This window comes from Podarcis vaucheri (genome assembly GCF_965113315.1).
Source record: "Podarcis vaucheri genome assembly, chromosome: 4".
In the NCBI taxonomy this organism is placed as follows: domain Eukaryota; kingdom Metazoa; phylum Chordata; class Lepidosauria; order Squamata; family Lacertidae; genus Podarcis; species Podarcis vaucheri.
In genome coordinates this window covers 60216195-60234628 of record NC_138762.1, presented here as the reverse complement: position 1 = coordinate 60234628, position 18434 = coordinate 60216195, and the positions used below count along the sequence as shown (strand labels likewise).

The 18434-nt window shown below is 41.8% G+C and overlaps 2 protein-coding genes across 2 annotated transcripts in view; one reads left to right on the top strand and one right to left on the bottom strand.

The window, feature by feature from the left end:
• Positions 1–9798, top strand: part of LOC309530768 (amine oxidase [flavin-containing] A-like) — a 31940-nt gene extending 22142 nt beyond the window's left edge. Inside the window, exons 12-16 of the mRNA XM_082219858.1 lie at positions 249–306; positions 3066–3163; positions 4414–4525; positions 5470–5532; positions 7899–9798. Of these exons, the coding sequence (XP_082075984.1) occupies positions 249–306; positions 3066–3163; positions 4414–4525; positions 5470–5532; positions 7899–8060 (493 nt within the window). The 3' untranslated portion in view covers positions 8061–9798. The remainder of the gene's footprint in view (positions 1–248; positions 307–3065; positions 3164–4413; positions 4526–5469; positions 5533–7898) is intronic.
• Positions 3320–18434, bottom strand: part of LOC309530769 (amine oxidase [flavin-containing] B-like) — a 58342-nt gene continuing 43227 nt past the window's right edge. The window contains exon 16 of the transcript XR_014218880.1: positions 3320–3334. The gene's annotated coding sequence lies outside the window, so the exon portion shown is untranslated. The remainder of the gene's footprint in view (positions 3335–18434) is intronic.

Below are 18434 nucleotides of genomic sequence, written 5' to 3'. Positions count from 1 at the left end.
CAGCAACTAAATAGCATGCTCCGACTCTCTGGAAGAGGCGAAAGTCTGCCATCTTTGTGTATGAACTTCAGTTTAGTACAAAAAAATGTAGTTTTTGAGTATATACACTCACTGGAAGATTTGAGTTGTTCAGTGGTTTTGATAGTTGTTTGAAATCTTATTTTGCTATCCTATTAGTTTCTAAAACCTAGTGATTATGGATTTGGGTGCTTTCACATTTTGTCTATTCCTTTTCCTTCTTCATGTAGGAAGAAAAAAATCTGTGAACTCTATGCAAAAGTCTTTGGATCAGAAGAAGCTTTACATGTAAGGAAGAAGAGCATCTAAAATTGGTGGAGTATTAATTATTACAACTTATGGTTTAGCTATATGAACATTTGAGGTCTGTGTTCATATTATTATTTGTTTCTTAGGTGAAAAGGTAATAGAGGACAACTATTTTATCCCTTACCATCTGAATGAAGTCCTTAAATGTAAATATCAGGTGATATCCAGTCATATTCAGAGCAGACCCCTCAGAATCAATAAGGGAAAAATGCAGAATTTCATGCCACAAATTAGGAGATACAGGTGTGTTAAGTAAATTAGCACAATCATTATGGGTGGAATAGGGTATGTGATAACAATCTTTTTGAAAATGAATGAAGATCCTTCTATATTATATTAGAATGCAAGACAAAATAAGGTGCTGGAAAACTCCTCTTTTTGTAAAAGCATTATTTTCTTTTTATTTGGAAATATATATTTTACAGCATGTAATTGATTAATTTCCTTGTAAAGCAAAATACAAATCTAACTTGAAAGCAGTGCTTCTGTTATAGGGAAATGTAATTTATCTAATATGATAGCAATCTTGTTAATGGTTTTGATTAATGTGAATGGTTTTGATTAATGTTAATGGGCCTAGGTAAAGGTAAAGGTACCCCTGCCCGTACGAGCCAGTCTTGACAGACTCTAGGGTAGTGCGCTCATCTCACTCTAGAGGCCGGGAGCCGGCGCCGTCCGCAGACACTTCCGGGTCATGTGGCCAGTGTGACATCGCTGCTCTGGCGAGCCAGCACACGGAACGCCGTTTACCTTCCCGCTATAAAGCGGTACCTATTTATCTACTTGCACTTTAAGGGTGCTTTTGAACTGCTAGGTGGGCAGGAGCTGGGACCGAAAGACGGGAGCTCACCCCGCCGCGGGGATTCGAACCGCCGACCATACGATCGGCAAGTCCTAGGCACTGTGGTTTTACCCACAGCGCCACCTGCGTCCCTGTTAATGGGCCTATCTTGCATCAAGTGAGTGACTAGCAAAAGAAGCTTGATGGTCTTTAATTACTTAGAATCTCAGAGGCAGAAAGAGGCAGGTATCTTTGAGCAATGTTGTTTGGGGATCTGATGCAGGAAGAACCATGTAGTGATTGTCAACTACCTTTTAATCAGAGTTGCTCCATTGATATTTACGTAAGAACAAAGCTAGATTAAGTTTATTAATTTCAATAGGACTACCTATGAGCAAAACTTAGTTGGTAAAACTTACTTTTACTTTGGATCTATGTGGAAGCAACCATAATCTCAATGGCAATCATAACAATTTCTATACATCTAAAGATTATCAGAGCTTGTTTGCCTATCTTATAGACTATCCAAAGCAACCCTGAGAGGTGCAATTATGCTTTCTTAAAACATGTTAACCGTTACTCTTAGAACATTGTTTCAAAAGGCAACTGCCATTATTCTTTTGTACTGTTGAAACACTCTGTTTACGAAGCATTGCCTAATCCCTTGTATCCCATCACTGAAATCTTCAGAGGAGTCACTATTAACGACTGCCCATGGCTTGGATGAAAACAGCTCAAATCCACCAAGAGCTGTGCATTCAGCATTGTGGTTCCAATCTTATGAAATTCCCTTTCAGCTGAGGTCAGGCAGGCCCCCTCCCCCGTTGAACTTCCAATACCTGTTGAAGACCTTTTTTTTTGTTCCAAAAGACATTTTAATGGAAGTCTGGTTTTATAGTTGTAGCACATTTTTATATTTTCTGTACTGTATTCCTTGTACACAGCTTAGAGATGATTATAGTTAAGCAGCATATAAATCATTTAAATACCGTATTTTTCGCCCCATAGGACGCACCGGCCCATAGGACGCACCTAGGTTTTTTTGGGGGGGAATAAAGGGGGGAATTATTCAGCGCTACTCAGCGCACCCCGAGCTTTGGGATGCAGGCAGCTCTCCACAAGCATTGGGAGACCGGCGGGAACTCCCTCAGGCTCCCAAGGCTTGCGGATGTGTTCCTGAAGCCTGGAGAGCGAGAGGGGTCGGTGCGCACCGACCCCTCTCACTCTCCAGGCTTCAGCGAAAGCCTGCATTCGCCCCATAGGACGCACACACATTTCCCCTTCATTTTTGGAGGGGGGAAAGTGTGTCCTATAGGGCGAAAAATATGGTAAATAAATATAAGCCAAATCAATAAAGTTTAGAAAAAAGTAGATTCTGTTCAATACTTATAGGAACAAATTAATGCAGACTTTTCCCATTTGCATGAAGACTCTCACTTCTTCCTGAAGGGGGGAGGAAATTGCAGGGGGGGTCACTTCTACCAAGGACCCCACCCCTCGGGTTGAAGAGCATAACCTATGAGTCCATACCATGGGACTGCAACATGTGAAAACAATGCAAGTTCTGGAAATTAAAGTTCTGCTCCATTATTACCATTTCTTCATAGACATACTGCAAGAATAGTCATTTCTCTTACCTACCAATCCTCAAAGCACTCGGCTCTTTGGAGATATGAATCAGGCTTTGTGTTAGAGAAATGCTTGAAAAATCACAGCCTTGTTCATAGCCAGTAACAGTGAAACCCAGCTCAGTCCAAAGTATTGAGTCAGCACTGTGTAGTAGCATAACCTCCTTCTCTGATTTATATGAATTGTATTCCGTTTGTAAATTAACACACCTCCCTGTAATCCAGTAATGGAAACCTGGAAAAATATCCAGCATTTACAATGTAAATTCTACCATGAATCAATGCCTTAAAAAACAAACAAAAAAACTATGTTTGATTTATTCCTGCAGCCAGTGCATTATGAAGAAAAGAACTGGGGTGCCGAACAATATTCTGGTGGCTGCTATTCAGCCTATTTGCCACCAGGCATTATGTGCCAATATGGAAGGTAAAACTAGCTAATAATATACTCTTGTTTCGTTGTTGCTAGCAGAAATTTGTTGAACTATAAATCCTTCTAGATATGAAGCCTGCTACACTTAGGCATACTAATACACTATCCTAGTGAGAAAAATGCCAGAAAACTGAAGCTATTGCCAGCAGGCAAAATAATAATATGCTGTAAAGCGCTCTGTAAAAGCATAATAATCTATTTTAAGGTTGTAGATAACATGCTCCTGATTTAGGCATCATTGAGGAGAAACAATTCAATTACAGTCATGGGGCTTAACTACATATTACTAGCAAATATGTGGCTTATGACCTGTGAAGAAGAAGACAGTTGCGAGGGGCAGGGGGGGCAGTTTGGAGATTCCCACCCCCCAAATGGCCCACATATTTCCAGTTCCCTTTGTTTGATTCCTCTTAATAGATGTTGGATATATTTAAACCTCTGGAACTGGGGATTACTAGAGCTGAGGCAAAATGGGAAGGCTGCATTTCATACAGCATTTTTGTTTCTTGTAGAACACATCACCCACTCATTCCCTTGGTAATTTTTTTACTGTGTTAGGTTAGATGGCATGTCACCATTGGCTAGGCAACTGGACCCAATGTTCTCTCCTCCGGCTCTGATCACAATTAGCAGAATATTTGGGCTAGAATGTGGACACAGATGCACATTTGAATGTGCAACCAAGTCCGCATCCTGCAACAATTAGTACTGCATAATTAGACGTGATAATTGGAGGCAGGGCAGAGTTTTACTGCACAATACAAATTGACAATGATGCTGTCAACAGAACAGTCAAGGGTGGCACATTTGGGAAGCAGAGATGCTTTTCCTTTCCATCTGAAACAATAACCAATTAGGGTAATGGCGTAATCATGAATGGGAGAGAAAAAATGAACAGTGAAATGGAAGGTTCTGTGAGTTTTCCAAACATTTGCACCTTCCCTGAAACAACTTTCACAGTGTTACTGGCCACCCCAATCTCTGCCAAGCAGTGCATGAGATTCAAAGAGGGTCTTGGCACTCAACTAGGGTCTGTGTTCCTTTGGAGAAAATGAGACACAGTGGAGTCTTCAATGTCTTATATGATTTATTTACACATATTTATACCAGATCTGTAACAATAGCAAAAGTTGAACATCATGAATATTTGATGCTATACTGCCTGCTACTGTTCAGTAGCCTAAAGCTCTTTGCTCTCAGCACCTACCAAGTGGGACTTATGTGTTGCAATGTTTGTTTTACAGGGTCATTCGTCAGCCGGTAGGTAGGGTCTACTTTGCTGGCACAGAGACAGCTACTCAGTGGAGTGGCTACATGGAAGGTGCAGTGCAAGCTGGAGAGAGAGCTGCCAGAGAGGTAAAGAGAGCCAGAACTCACTGGGCATCTTCATTAAAGATCTAAGTGATATAGCTGTACCAATGAGATTTTGGGTCTTCTTGGTATTTAAATCTCAATGTCACTGTGGTAAAGAGAGAATTCTCAGCAAATCAGAAGGACCAAAGAAGAACAATAGAAGCTAACATTCTTTTATAACTATCAGCTGCTAATGAATCCCAGCTATTGTTGTTTAATGTATCCTTGAAATGCCTGAATCAAAGTTTTTATGTACAATAGGATTTTTTCAAACAGAATGCTAATTAAGCCAGAATAGACTTGAATGGCGTGGAGCAGCTGCTTTAATTTAAACAATAGCTCTTAGTAGTCAAATGTGCACCATTCAGCTATCGAGTAAACCACTTCAGATGACTCAAATGATAAAGGTATTAGGTGTGTGTCAGTTAGCTTCCTTGTGACATCTGAACCTCTTTTGTAAATATGTTACGGTATTTTTTGTATAGGCTAGATATTGAGGACTTGGATCTATGAATCTTCCTGGCTTGCAGTATTTGTGGGAAGTAAACATGGAACCAATTCGTATCTCACCCCATTGTCCTACTGAATTATGAGTTGCCCTTGTGGTATGTTTATTTTTCCACATGGTTTGGTTTTGCACCACCAACATACTGGTAATGTTTGAAATTTGGATCATTTGGGATGGTCAGACAATGTGGTGCTTACCACATCAGTGGTGTACCTTCTGGGAAGCCAAGAGAGTTAGCATGGAAGTTAAGTGTATGATCTGTCTCTGATCTTAGACATCACTCTTACAATGTGGGATTCTAGTATGTGGAAACAGTGTCTGAACACCATGTGCAATGCAGGAAATGGCCCTCAGTTGTCTTTATCTCATTTCTGCCTTCATGATTTGCATGGTGATGAAAAGAATTACTGTTAGTGGGATATCATTTTCTGTCTTCCAGATACTGTGCAGTATGGGAAGGATTTCAAAAAATGAAATTTGGGCGACAGAACCAGAATCAAAGGCAAGTATGATTTATCATGCTCTTTTTGTACGGCTGAACACAACATTTCATTGTCTGGCTTATATGACTGCATCACTATAATTTATTGCCATATTATTATGAGGATACCTGATAGAAAAATAGCCATGAACTTAAAATGGAAATCTTGGCCTAGTTTCTAGTATGTGCATTCAAGGTGGGCATATTTCATCAACAGAAGCCCAAACAGCCCTGCAGTCTCCCACTAGAAAAATTGCACATAAATAGTTTCTAGTTAGTTAAGTACAGTGGGGAGTTATTCCTGTGCTTTGCAAGTCTCTCGTTCTGCTCCTCAAACTGCCCATCTCTATCCCATAGTACCTGTCTCCACCTCCTTCTAGTTCCTGATAGTCTTGTAGTCTCACTCATTTGCTGAGATACCAGATAGGGGTTCTTCTAGCTTTCATCTAGCAAGAGTTAGTTTCTTTTTTTTTTTAATAAATTTTTTTATTGGTTTTTCGCATTTTATAAAAACATAACACACACAAAAAAGACACAGACAAAAACATGTATAATTTCAAAAGTCCTGCTTTCTTAACCTTGTTCCTTGACTTCCCCCCACCCCCCTTCATGCATCCTAATTCCCATAATTATGTCAGCAAATTATTATTTCTCCTCTTTACCATCTTAATATTACATCTTTTATAACAAATAAGTTCTTTCCTAAGTTGGACTCAAATTCTCTTCCATCGATTTCCCATTTTATATTAGATAAAAGTCATAATAACTAAACCCAAAAGTCATGAGTGATTTTAACGTTCTATTTTCCCCTCCCTCCCATCCCCGGTTTTCGTCCCTTCCCCAATACATGTCCAAAATAACAGTTCTTAGCCTGGATTCCTCACATCCGAGGCTTTCAAGTCTCTTTCCGTCCCTCTCCGCCGGTCTTGTTGGTAGTCCTTTATGTTGGCCGTCGAATCTCGAAGGAGATCTATCCCCATCAAACCAAATTTTCTTCCCACAAGAGTATTTAAAAACAACTGCTGCAGAAGTTCCACAAGCCATTCAACTTCAGAGTCAAAGTGGAGGCCCCAATCGTATTTCTTCTTTATTTTAAGTTCCTGTATTCCATATACTCCAGGAGCCTCCTCCTTCATCTTTCGCATCTTTCGCAGATTTGTAATCCATGTGATCCAAAAGTCTCCTTGCTTATACTCCACTAGTGTAAGCTTCTGGTTGGTGCTTTCCATCTGTGCTTTGTCCTTTCCTTCTTTAGTCTCCTCCACTTCTTGAGATATCATTTCCAGTTCAGCTACAGATTCTTTCTCATTCAAGTCCTCAATACATTCAGCAGAGCTGCTTATTCCAGAAGTCAAGGCCGTGAGTTGTTTATTCATAGTCAGACTCTGCTCTTGTAAAATTCCCACCAAATAAAACATTCTTTCGATTTCAGCTAGTAACTTTCCATCCGCAGCCATTGTAATGTCACAGAATTCCCCCTAGAGGGAATCTGGTTACTTAGTAATCTTTTTCCAACAAACCTCTGACTCGTTGTTGTTTCTTTGTTTCCAACGATTTTAGTTCAATTGTAACTCATTTTAGTCCAGAGAGATCTCAAATAACAATTTTTCAGCTTTAAACTGCCCGTTTGACAGCTTTGACAGCTGTCAAACTCCGTATTGCTCTTCCACAGACTCAAACACGGGACGCTCCCGGGCCCGGGAGGGGGGTTGTACACAACAGAGGAAGCTTCTAAAATTCCACTCTTACACTCCAGCTCAAAATTTCTTTTTGCCAAATCGAGGAAGTTAATTTCTTTTTTAACTCACCCCGCAAAGGGTAGGCTCTCCAGCTTAGTTCTTCTATCGTTGCTTTAGATCGTCTGCAAAAGGTGGGGTGCGGACTTCCCTTTAACACCCCCCCCCGGTCGTACCGAATTCACAAATAGATATTTTAAAGTCCAAATTCCGCTTACTCACGGGTTATTTCTTTTCCAGCCGAATTCAGGGGAAAAAGTCAGCGCTCTTCAGCCATGGCACGCGGCTTCGCTCCACTGGGGTAGCGGTCTACTCCCAGCACCGCGCCGCTCTCCGTACCCTCTCCGAAGCCTTTAAAAAGGCTCTTCGTGGGTCAGAGGGGGCGTTTAAGGTGCCCACCGAGTCACCAGGTCCGCAGGCATCTGCGCCTGCGGTTTTTAAGGGTCTCCGCGTCGCCGTCGCGGCAAGACCCGTCTCCAGCGGAGCCGATTCCCTCCGGAGCTCGGAGGGAATCCGCCATTAGCTGTTTGCGCTAACCCGGAAGTCCTCAGCAAGAGTTAGTTTCTGGCGCCCTGTTTAACTGCATTGTACAGTTGCTTTCTTTGTTGTTGAAACTGCTGTGCTCTAAAAATGACTGCACATTCTACCTAGGATGTCCCAGCTTTCCCAATCACTACCACGTTTTTGGAGAGGAACTTGCCATCTGTCCCAGGCCTCTTGGGGTTCCTTGGATGTTCTGCTTTCCTCACCTCGCTGGCTGCGGCTGGACTTCTTGCCTATAAAAAGGGACTTATCTTCCGAGAATGCTTCTGAAGAAAATGTTTCAATTTCGCCCTTCATGCTGGGTATTGTATTTTTATCGTGGGAACTGTATTTTTATCTGTTGCTTTTATAAGTGGCCTTGAGTGGGTGAGTTTTACCCATAAAGGTTGCCTATAAATATTTTCAATGAACAAATGTTGTTCTTGGAGAGAAGTATCAACACATCAAAAAGAGTTTTAGTATCCATTTAAAAATCAAGCAGTAGTGAAGCAAAAGTTCTATTTTCTAGTTCAAGCCCCATGTTGGGCAAAAGGATTCCTGCATAGCTGGGGGCTGGACTAGATGACTCACACGGTCCCTTCCAACTCCAGAATTCTATGATTCCTCACTTACTTTTATTGATTAAAGTCAGTGGCCTTTTATCCCTTATGCCTTTTGAGAACAAGCCAGAACAGATACTTTGCACATTTCACAATGCTTTTGGGGAAATTCTGTTCGACTTAATTTTTTTTTTTAAATCTCACAGTGAACAAATCAATGTTAAAGGCTTACTCTAGTGGCTCATTAAACTAGATGTTTATGCTGTCAAGTGCCTGTTGTACTTAGTCTACTGCCATTTAAAATGACAAAACTGTAATTTTGTAAATTTTGCAACTGTAAATGTAGTTTCAGCTATTATAAGATATGAGGTTCAGCAAGGATTTGACTAAAGAGAAATAACTAGCATTAAGTGCAAAAGCAAGGTAATAAAGGTAATAAAGTTAGCAAGAGAGATAATTCAGGATTCCCAAGGCTCTATAAATAAAAGTGGGGTTACGATACGAGATGTGTGTAATTATTTTACATGTACTACTCTACAGAAAAAAGTATAGAATCCCTCACTATGTTCTGAACACATAAGATGTTGCTTTGCCATTTTTGAAATAGGAGTAACTTACAAACCCCTTAATTAAAAACAGGAACTAGGGAAGTAGAGCCACATTTGTGTAGAAAGCTAGACAAAATGTTTCCCTTCTGACACAAACAAATAAAAATAAATCAGCTAAATGAAAATGGGTTGTATTCTGCTAAGCATCCTTATTTCTCATAACTCTGTGGGATAGTTTAAGTTGACAGGCAGTGAATGGAATTAAACTAAGTTTCTCAGAGTAGACCCATTGAAATTGATGGGCATGACTGAGTTAGAGCCATTACTTTCAGTTGGTCTGTTCCGAGTAAAACTTAGTTGACTACCCCCCAGAAACTGACTCATGGTCATCTAGTGAGCATGGTGGCTGGACAGGCATTTGAACCCTGTTCTCCTCAGCCTTACACAGTACTCCATGGGTAATCAGTGGCTACTAGCCACAGTGGCTATACTCTGCCTCCACCATGATTCTTCTGAATACCAGTTGTGGAAAATCACAGGAAGGGAGGGAGGAACACATATCTTGTGTTCAGGTCCTGTTTGTGGGTTTTCCACAGGCATCTGATTAGCCTCTGTGAGAATATGTTGCTGGAGTAGATGGACCACTGCCCTGATCCAGCACCTTTTTCTTATGTTGTTAATGTCCAATGGTAATGTGACCAATGGTTTCCGGAAAAGACAATTTACTTCAGGTAATGTTATACAGGTATGTAGATAACTGACAATTTGGTGATAAGGGTACCCAAGTCTGTTGGGTGCTCCTCTCATCATTAACTACCTTTGTAAAATGGTAGATACGATTTGTGCCTCTTATCTGTGTAATTTAGTGAAATATGCCTTTGAACATTCCTTGAATTGCCATTAAAGTATCCATTTAAAACACTCCAGATCATTCAAGCTGTGTCATTTTTATATCTACTGAAGGGCAATTTGTCTGCTGCAAATTACACCCTCCCTGCAAATGCACATACGCACAGCTTTTAGGAAACATTTCAGAGCTTTGTAAAGGAGGACTGTAGTGACAGCTCTAGATGCTAATGACCTTGGTGCAGGGAGAGGGGGAGGGAGGCGTTTGGACAGAAGGATGAAACTCTCACAAGTGCAGCAATGGGTGCACACAGAATTTTGCTATGTTTGTGGCTCTCTGAATTGAAGCAAGCATGATATGTGCACAACTCTGGGGGAGCTGGGTGCTCGGATTCTTTCTTGGGGGTGGGTGTTTGAGGCCAAATGGCAATGTGGCACTCAGGAATGCCCCGGCTCTCTCTGAACTCAGCAGGAGCCAGGGCATTCCTCAAAACAATGCTGCTTACCTGGCTTCTCCACCAAGGCCAGGGAAGATGAACATCTATGACACATGCTGGAGAGCCTCCCTCTCAACAGTGGGAGTGGTGGGGTGGGTGGAAGACCACCTCTTGCACTTCTGCCTGAGGTGGGTGCTTCACCTCGACTCATGGGTGGGCTGGCTTCGGCTCCAAGAATCATTGGAGAGAAGACATGACTTTGTATTCCCAACATTAGTATCCATTTAGAAATCTCTCTCTTTGGTGCAGAAAGAAGTAAATCAGGTTGAAGCATAGCTGTCAACTTTCCCCCTTTCTTGCGAGGAATCCTATTCGGAATAAGAGAATTTCCCTTTAAAAAAGGGAAAAGTTGACAGCTATGGGTTGAAGTTCCTGTTGTGTGTTGTGGATCCAATTCAGAATGGCCTTTTGCATTGTACAGCCCACTTCTTCTGCAAGTGGATCAGTTTTGCTGGTTTGGGGCATTTAGGGGGAACCTTTTATTGGCTTGCGAAGTGGCTGTATTGTTCTGCAGCTGCTCTCCTCAATCACTTAACATTGCCTTGTGCTGTGTTCCAAAACTTCACACAGAGAAAAGCACTTCTCATGACTGTGGGAGCTGCAAATGGGATTTCGACTAAAAGACTTTCATTAAAATTGGCAGTGCCCTGCTGCTTGCTGACATGATGCTCCTGCTGGAAGCAACATCTTTCTTTTGCTGCAGAATAAATTTATACATCCAATTTCTTTCTACTTTTTGATGTTTCTGACAACCAGCTCAAACTTAACAGAAGTAAACTTAAATCTTTCAGTAAAGTAGATACAGTGAAGAACATGCTGAGCTTTAGCTGCAAGGACAAAACCATTCTTCTCAGAACACTGGGCTGAATCCAAGTACTGTTGCCATAGAACTGCTGTGTGTGAATAAGTGCCCTGAGTCAGAGAAGATGTGACACTATGGATCTGTTGTTTGAAAAGCCAGCAGTATGAGCTGGAACATCTCAATTTCATATTGTTTATCTCTGCGAATAGGGATATAAATAGCCTAGGATTTCTTTCATTAATTCTGTTGACTGGTTCTGTTTTTGCTGAAACCAGGCTATGAACAGGTGTAAACATTACAATTCCAAGGCCATTGTGTAGCATATTGGTTACTAGATATATAATTGGTTACAGACCATTGTGTTGCATAGTAAATGTTGGCTTTAAAAATACTCTACAGTGACATTGCAGGGCTCCTCACACACATCAGGATATCAAAGAACTAGAAAAGTTGCAAAATATTGGCAACCATCAGTAGTAGACAGCATGGTTGGCGAGGGGAATGATGCTCATCTGACCTCTGGTTCATTACATCCCTGCCTTTTATGGGGAAGGGAGAGGCAGTGGCAAGTTCAGCATGGTGCAAACACACTGCCTGGAACACTGCAATGGTCTGCACCTTGCTGACCTTGCTGCCAGCTCTCCATCCCATTATGTAGCAGTGATGCAACCAACCGGAGGTCAAATGAGTGGCATCACCCCACCATGGCATCTCCTACAAGCATCTAAAACAATCAGGCAGATGTAGCATTTTCTCTAAGAGGAAAAGCTATGATATTCAGGGATCTTTCATTTAGAAAAAGGCAACTTCATGAACTAAACATGCATGAACTGGGGGAATTATAGTTTTGCAGGAAGGGACTTGCCTCAGCAACAGGTGAGGGAAGGGTCAAATATTCTCACCCGCCACCACCCACCTCTTCTCCACTTTGCATTTCAAGAGCAAGCTGTCAAGCTTTTACAAAATTCTTTGTTACCCAATAGCAGTGCAGACTGGGGTGGGGTGGGAACTGTCGTCCAAAGGGATTGGAAAGCCACCAAGAAGGCTTGTTTCAGACTCTCATAGAGACCAGTACTAAGACTCAGATGCAGGCTTGGCCAATTTGTTTTGTGTATTTACAGACGGGCTGGTGGCATCTGTTCATAGTTCATGTTCCCAGAGTCAGCTTCTTGATAGGCATGGCTGAGTGTTTACTCTGTCAACACTGTGAAAAGGGGTAGGCAAATCAGTCTGTTCCAGTTCATGCCTCTTTCACATTTGTTGATGCATAAATCTGTCTTGTCCCTTTTCTACAGTCAACCATGTTTGAAATCCACACTTTTAAAACATTTTAAACACATATTTTTGCACATACACATTTCTAAACTTATTTTGATAGTCTCTCTCTTTTGAGCAGAGAACTGCACCAGAACATTCTGTAGAAGAGCCAGGGGACAATTTAGCCCCAATCCACACATTAATCTGGGAGAGAAGGGTCAGATTGGTTGCAGGTTTTTCTAGGACACCACTGATTTTTGTGGTGATGATTAAAAATATATATATCCAGCCCAGCTCTCTGAAGGGGAGGCAAATTGTCCTTTCCCTCATCAACTGATGGATAATTTGATGGATGGCGAGAGGATGATACTCATTTCCTTGGCTGATCCATGCAGATCAGCTGAAGAGGTGGGGCTCCGTGCTTTTCTGTGGACATGCCTGTAGACTTGCATGAGTGGTAACATCTACCACTGTCATGTAACCCCTAGCAGGTTGGCCAAGGGTGGCAGAAAGAGTTAGTCCCCCCTGCCATAAGCAACTATGAGTTAGCCACCCCTGCCATAAGCAACTATGAGAGCCAGTGTGGTGTAGTGGTGTAATGAGAGCCAGTGTGGTGTAGTGGTTAAGAGCGGGAGACTCGTAATCTGGTGAACCGGGTTCGCATCTCTGCTCCTCCACATGCAACTGCTGGGTGACCTTGGACTAGTCACACTTCTCTGAAGTCTCTCAGCCCCACTCACCCCACAGAGTGTTTGTTGTGGGGGAGGAAGGGAAAGGAGAATGTTAGCCACTTTGAGACTCCTTAGGGTAGTGATAAAGCAGGATATCAAATCCAAACTACTACTACTACTACTACTACTACTACTACTACTCTTCTTCTTCTTCTTCTTCTTCTTCTTCTTCTTCTTCTTCTAACTACAAAATATGAGTGATATCCACCTCATACAGTAAACCCATTGATATCCATGGATGTAAATGCATTGGGTATCACCTGTTAGGATTTCTATCTATCGAAGCTGCTCCAGCGAGTGGTACTATGATTGTATAAATCATGTGAGTGTCTGAGAGAGCGTGAGAAAGGAAGTCTGTATTATCTCTTCCTTCTGAGTACTATTGGAAGTTAGTTTCACTTCTGGGTATGTCACAGGTTTCTGTACTGGTGTTCAGAGAGCACAGACGTACTGATGGAGTCTTCTGTATATAAGACTGTAAATAAAGTAGTTTTAGAACTACGATTGAATCTTTCTTCTGCTATGATATACCAGAAGACTGGCGTGCTCTTTTCAGGAAAGAAGGACCGATTATTACCAGCTACTCTGGACTGAAGGAGATTTACAGCCAGAGAGGGGCACCGAAGAGACATTCCGAAGACTTGGGAAGCTTGCAGCCTTCCCAGGGCATTTTTCCAACATCACACCTTGACCAAATCAATGCACCAATGGAATGCAGGGACTGCCAAAAATTAAAAACAACAAAAGACATTCAATGTGGCAATGTTTATTCCTTTGAGTTGAACTTTTAAAAAGGTTCACAGCTGCCAGATAAAAATATCTAGAACAGAAAAAGGAACATAATAAGGGACTCAAGACGAGATAGCCACCACAGAGGCACTTAAGAAAACGCCACAATCATGTAAGGCACAAACAAACCATGACTGACTGAATCCATATCTTGATACTGCGATGTTACACTTGTACAAAACAGATACGACGACTAGTACTAGTATGTGATCAAAGGAGAAGAAAGCTCAGCTGCAGGTTAGATCAGTATAATTTATTTAATTTAAAAACCCCTTTTTAAAAACCTGCTTTGAAGATTTTCACTTTTATTTCCACTGGAACAGAAACCATTAATAAGGTTTCAGGGATGAAGGTGCTGGAAGGAATATTATGTTTAATCAATGGGTACATTTACTTAGGGAGAACTGTTAACTTTTAATTGCACTGTGCAAACTTGCCCAGGTCTCCTGCGGATTAGCTCTTCCAGTTTTCAAGCACACACTTTCCTAGTGTGTTGTAATTTTTCCTTTTCTGCGAAGCAAATATTTTATTTCTCCACACTTCAAAATAGGCTTAAACTTTAGAAGCCTGCCTCTGGACACAGTTCTTATAGCACAGTAATATTCTAGACTAATGTTATGCTAGTTTCAGTTCCATAAACTGAACCTCTTGGGGGAATGGGACTTTCCAGAAGATGAAATCAGCTAGAGGAAGTAGAGTCCATCCCTTTAGGATAAAGTAGAGCCCTTCTCTTTCTGAGAGTGTTAATGGGCATGGAGGACCTTTCTGAAAAGTGAGCCACTATTTAAAAAATCACTGCAGATTTGGACAGGCCAACATCCAAGACGGTGAATGTATTAATTCTCATGTGCATGTGTTTTTGTGGCCAGAATGCATGCATATAAAGATTTTTAAGTGTTAATTTTTGAGTTTGAAAAACTGAAATTTTACTCATGGACAGCTTTTTAGTGTCCCAGCCTTTAGGAGATGCATGCTAAATGTTCTTCAGATATCACAGTATTGCAACTTTTCCTGCACTTCTTCATATCTGCTGCCAGGATATTCCTACCAGAGAAAACTTAGTTAAAATCACTGAAAAAAATATAAGTGTCATGCAGACACCACTGCTCCTACAGGCCCTGCAGAGCAGATCCCCATGCAGATCAGCTGGGGCCAGTACAACCTCAACCCAGTGTGGACATGCAGGGATCAGATCTCAAAGACAGATAAGAGTAGACGTACTTGAAGCTGGCTGCTTATAGGTATGTTAGGTTAATCTCTATGCGAACAGGTCAGCGGTTTTAAAATGTTGGCATTGGTCTTCTCTCCACCACTTAATAATCTGCTTGATTTCCGCTGATAATTAGAATTCAGGTGTTATCTTGGAACAGGACATCTTGCAGCAAAGATGACATTGTTTCTAAAGCCTTTAACAGGGTATTGCCAGAATATTCATCTGTCTGGGTGCAGAGAGGGGCCCTGTAATGAACTATGCACCAATTCTCACTGCCAAGTACAACAGCTGATTTTTCTGACCCCTTTGACATTTAAAACAGCAATACAATAGTTACAGCTCTGCAGTATATGAACAGATACAATGGCTTTCAAATGCATTGATATAAGGGGCAATTAGTGCACACTTAGCAGCACCTTTTTCTCTTCATTGTCTCCTGGACTCTCTACATTCCTTCCCCTCCAATTTTTGCAACCTTATCGTTAACCTGTAGGGCAGCACCATAGTCATTTACAGAAAAGATACAGTGAAATGTTACCGTGCGCCTCTTATTCAACAGCCTTCATCGACATCAATGGTGCACAGAGTCCTTAGTTCACTATGTCCTAAGTGTCACTTTCCCACAATTTGACATATTGATCTGAGTACTGCAACTGACAGTGGGGCATGCCTCTATGCCAAAATAGTTGAATTCATTATCCACAACACACACACACACACACACACACACATGCACACATGCACGCGCGCACACACACCCCTTCAATAAACAAATGAAGAGATGAATGGATTGTCTGGCTCCCTTGAAAGATGCTGGCATTGTAGCCTGCTGCCCATTCCAGAATTGGGCATGTACACACACACACACACACACACACACACACACCCTTTGGCGATGTGGCTCAACAAGGGCCATCCAAACTGTGGCACTAGGGTGAACTTACAATAAGCACCCTGGTCAAATAAAACACTGACCCAGACATTCATTAAAAAATATTGTAGCCATAGCAGCATACATGCTGTCTTTACTGAATCAGTGAAGTGCAGTTTTAAAATTGTGTCAGATTTCCAATCACATATCGCAGAGAGTCAAGTGGCCCTGCACAGAACAAGCACTTACTTAAAAATGTCATCAAACTCCATGCTGTGTTATGTGCCTTACAGTCCTATAATGCCTTTCAGAGGAAGTAATTAAATTCCTAGTGTGAAGGGAAATCTCTGTTATGCCCTTCTTGTAAGCTCCACAGAGGCACCTAGCTAACCAATGGAGGCTGCAGTCCTATATCCACTTAAAAAGGTAAAGATTAAAGGACCCCTGACAGTTAAGTCCAGTAGTGAATGACTCTGAGGTTGTGGTGCTCATCTCACTTTACTGTCCGAGGGAGCCAGCATTTGTCCGCAGACAGTTTTTCCGGGTCATGTGGCCAGCATAACTAAGCCACTTCTGGCAAAACCAGACCAGCGCATGGAAATGCTGTTTACCTTCCCACCGGAGCGGTACCTATTTATCTACTTGCACTTTGACGTGCTTTCGAACTGCTAGGTTGGCAGGAGCTGGGACCAAGCAATGGGAGCTCACCCTGTCGCGGGGATTTGAACCACCGACCTTTCGATCGGCAAGCCCTAGGCTCTGTGGTTTAGACCACAGAGTAAATCCCACCAAACTCAGTGGCACTTACTTCTAAGCAGACATGTGCAGGCTTGCACTACACATTGATAGAGTACAACCTTAGATGGACATTTCATCTGAGGATCCAAGCAAGGCAACCTCTGTGTTCTTTTCCTGTAATGTTGTATGACATCATACACATTTTTGTCCATAAACAAGAAATGGGATGCTAGTTAAAGTATGATGCAAAACAGTCAGTTGTAAGTTAACGAAGCACACCTCAAAAGATTAAGACGCTGTCATTTTATGAAGTCTAACACAAACAATTTATGAGGTGACAGCTTAACAGTTTGCATCTTCCTTCTCCCATCTGACCCTGATTTTGGTTCTGAACTCTCAGAGAAGTTTATAAATTCATGAGAATAAAACACGCTGCTCTTAAAGATGTTGGTCCTAGCCTTAGAGGGGGGATTGCAACATGCTGAGTGCCCAGTATTTGGCTTGTAAAACCCTCCTCTTCTCCTTTCCCCACATTATCTTAGGTATGATCAGCATTTATCAGCTCTGAAAGATTAATCACTTGGTAGATAAGAAGGTTGAAGAAAACATCATCCCTGTATTGACCCCAGTTCTTGTTTTCTCTTCAGCTAAAGAGGTGATTGGAGATGGTAGGCACTTTAAATTCTTTGCATGGTGCTGGAGCTTAGTGGTACCCGCACCATGTGTTGGCTTGGGGTTTCCCCATAGCAACCTTTTATACTGTTATTGTAAATTCATGCCCAGAAACCTGTTTCCATTCATGGATTGATGTAGAAGAAAGTTATATTGAAATATGTGGGACATGCTTCCAAGAAATGTTGATGAAAGAACAGAAGTTCAACAAGTTCAACCTCTTGCCTAAAGGCAGGATCATTCATCCACCAAATCTCATAGGCCAACTTCCAGACCAGAGGTAAGGCTTTAATGTGCAACCGATTTTTGTTTCTGAAAAGCAGTTGCATTCTCTCCCCCCTCCCCCCCCAAAAAAATCTCCACATTCTCATTTATCTCAAGAAATGAGGAACTGAAGAAAGCGGGGAAACAAAACATTTATGGAAAAGAATGATTAAATGGAAGAGCTGAGGATTGTTGAGAGTGTTTGAGTGCTTTTTTGAAAATGATCAAAAAGTAATCCACAACCCACTTTTTCATGCCTGATGGGTGAATTTCTGTGACTGCTACATCATAACTTAGTTAGAACAGGGGAAAGGGGTGCAGTAAAGGAAATCACATTTTGCATAAAATATGCTGTCTTTGTTCTCCGCCTCCCTCAGTTCTGCCAAATATTCCTAGGGCTGCATGCTTACTCACAACAGTATAGGGAAATGCTTCTTTATTAAGTCTAGTCTCTTGCCCTATCGTATGATGCTGATGGGATACTAAAGCAGAAATACCACAAACAGCTGTATGCTCACCTTCGCCTCCTCTCTATAAACTAAATATTGCAGGTGCTACAGATCCTCTCATACTACTTGAATGGCCGTCACTGACACCCAAGTTATACACAGGAAGAAACCCAGAGCTTCTGTGGTCTCATACATCTTTCCTCTCCAGTCTTTGTAATTTCTAACAAAACCAGTGTATAAAGCAAGGTGCGGGGAGCCTTTGGCTCTCCAGATGCTGCGGAACTGCAACTCCCATCATCCCTGACTATTGCTGGTGCTTGCTGGGACTGATGGCACTCATAGTTCAGCAACATCTGGAGGGTCAAAGGTGCCCCATACCTGGTATAAAGTGACCTCAGGTTGGTCATTTCTTTGACCCCTGCCTCACA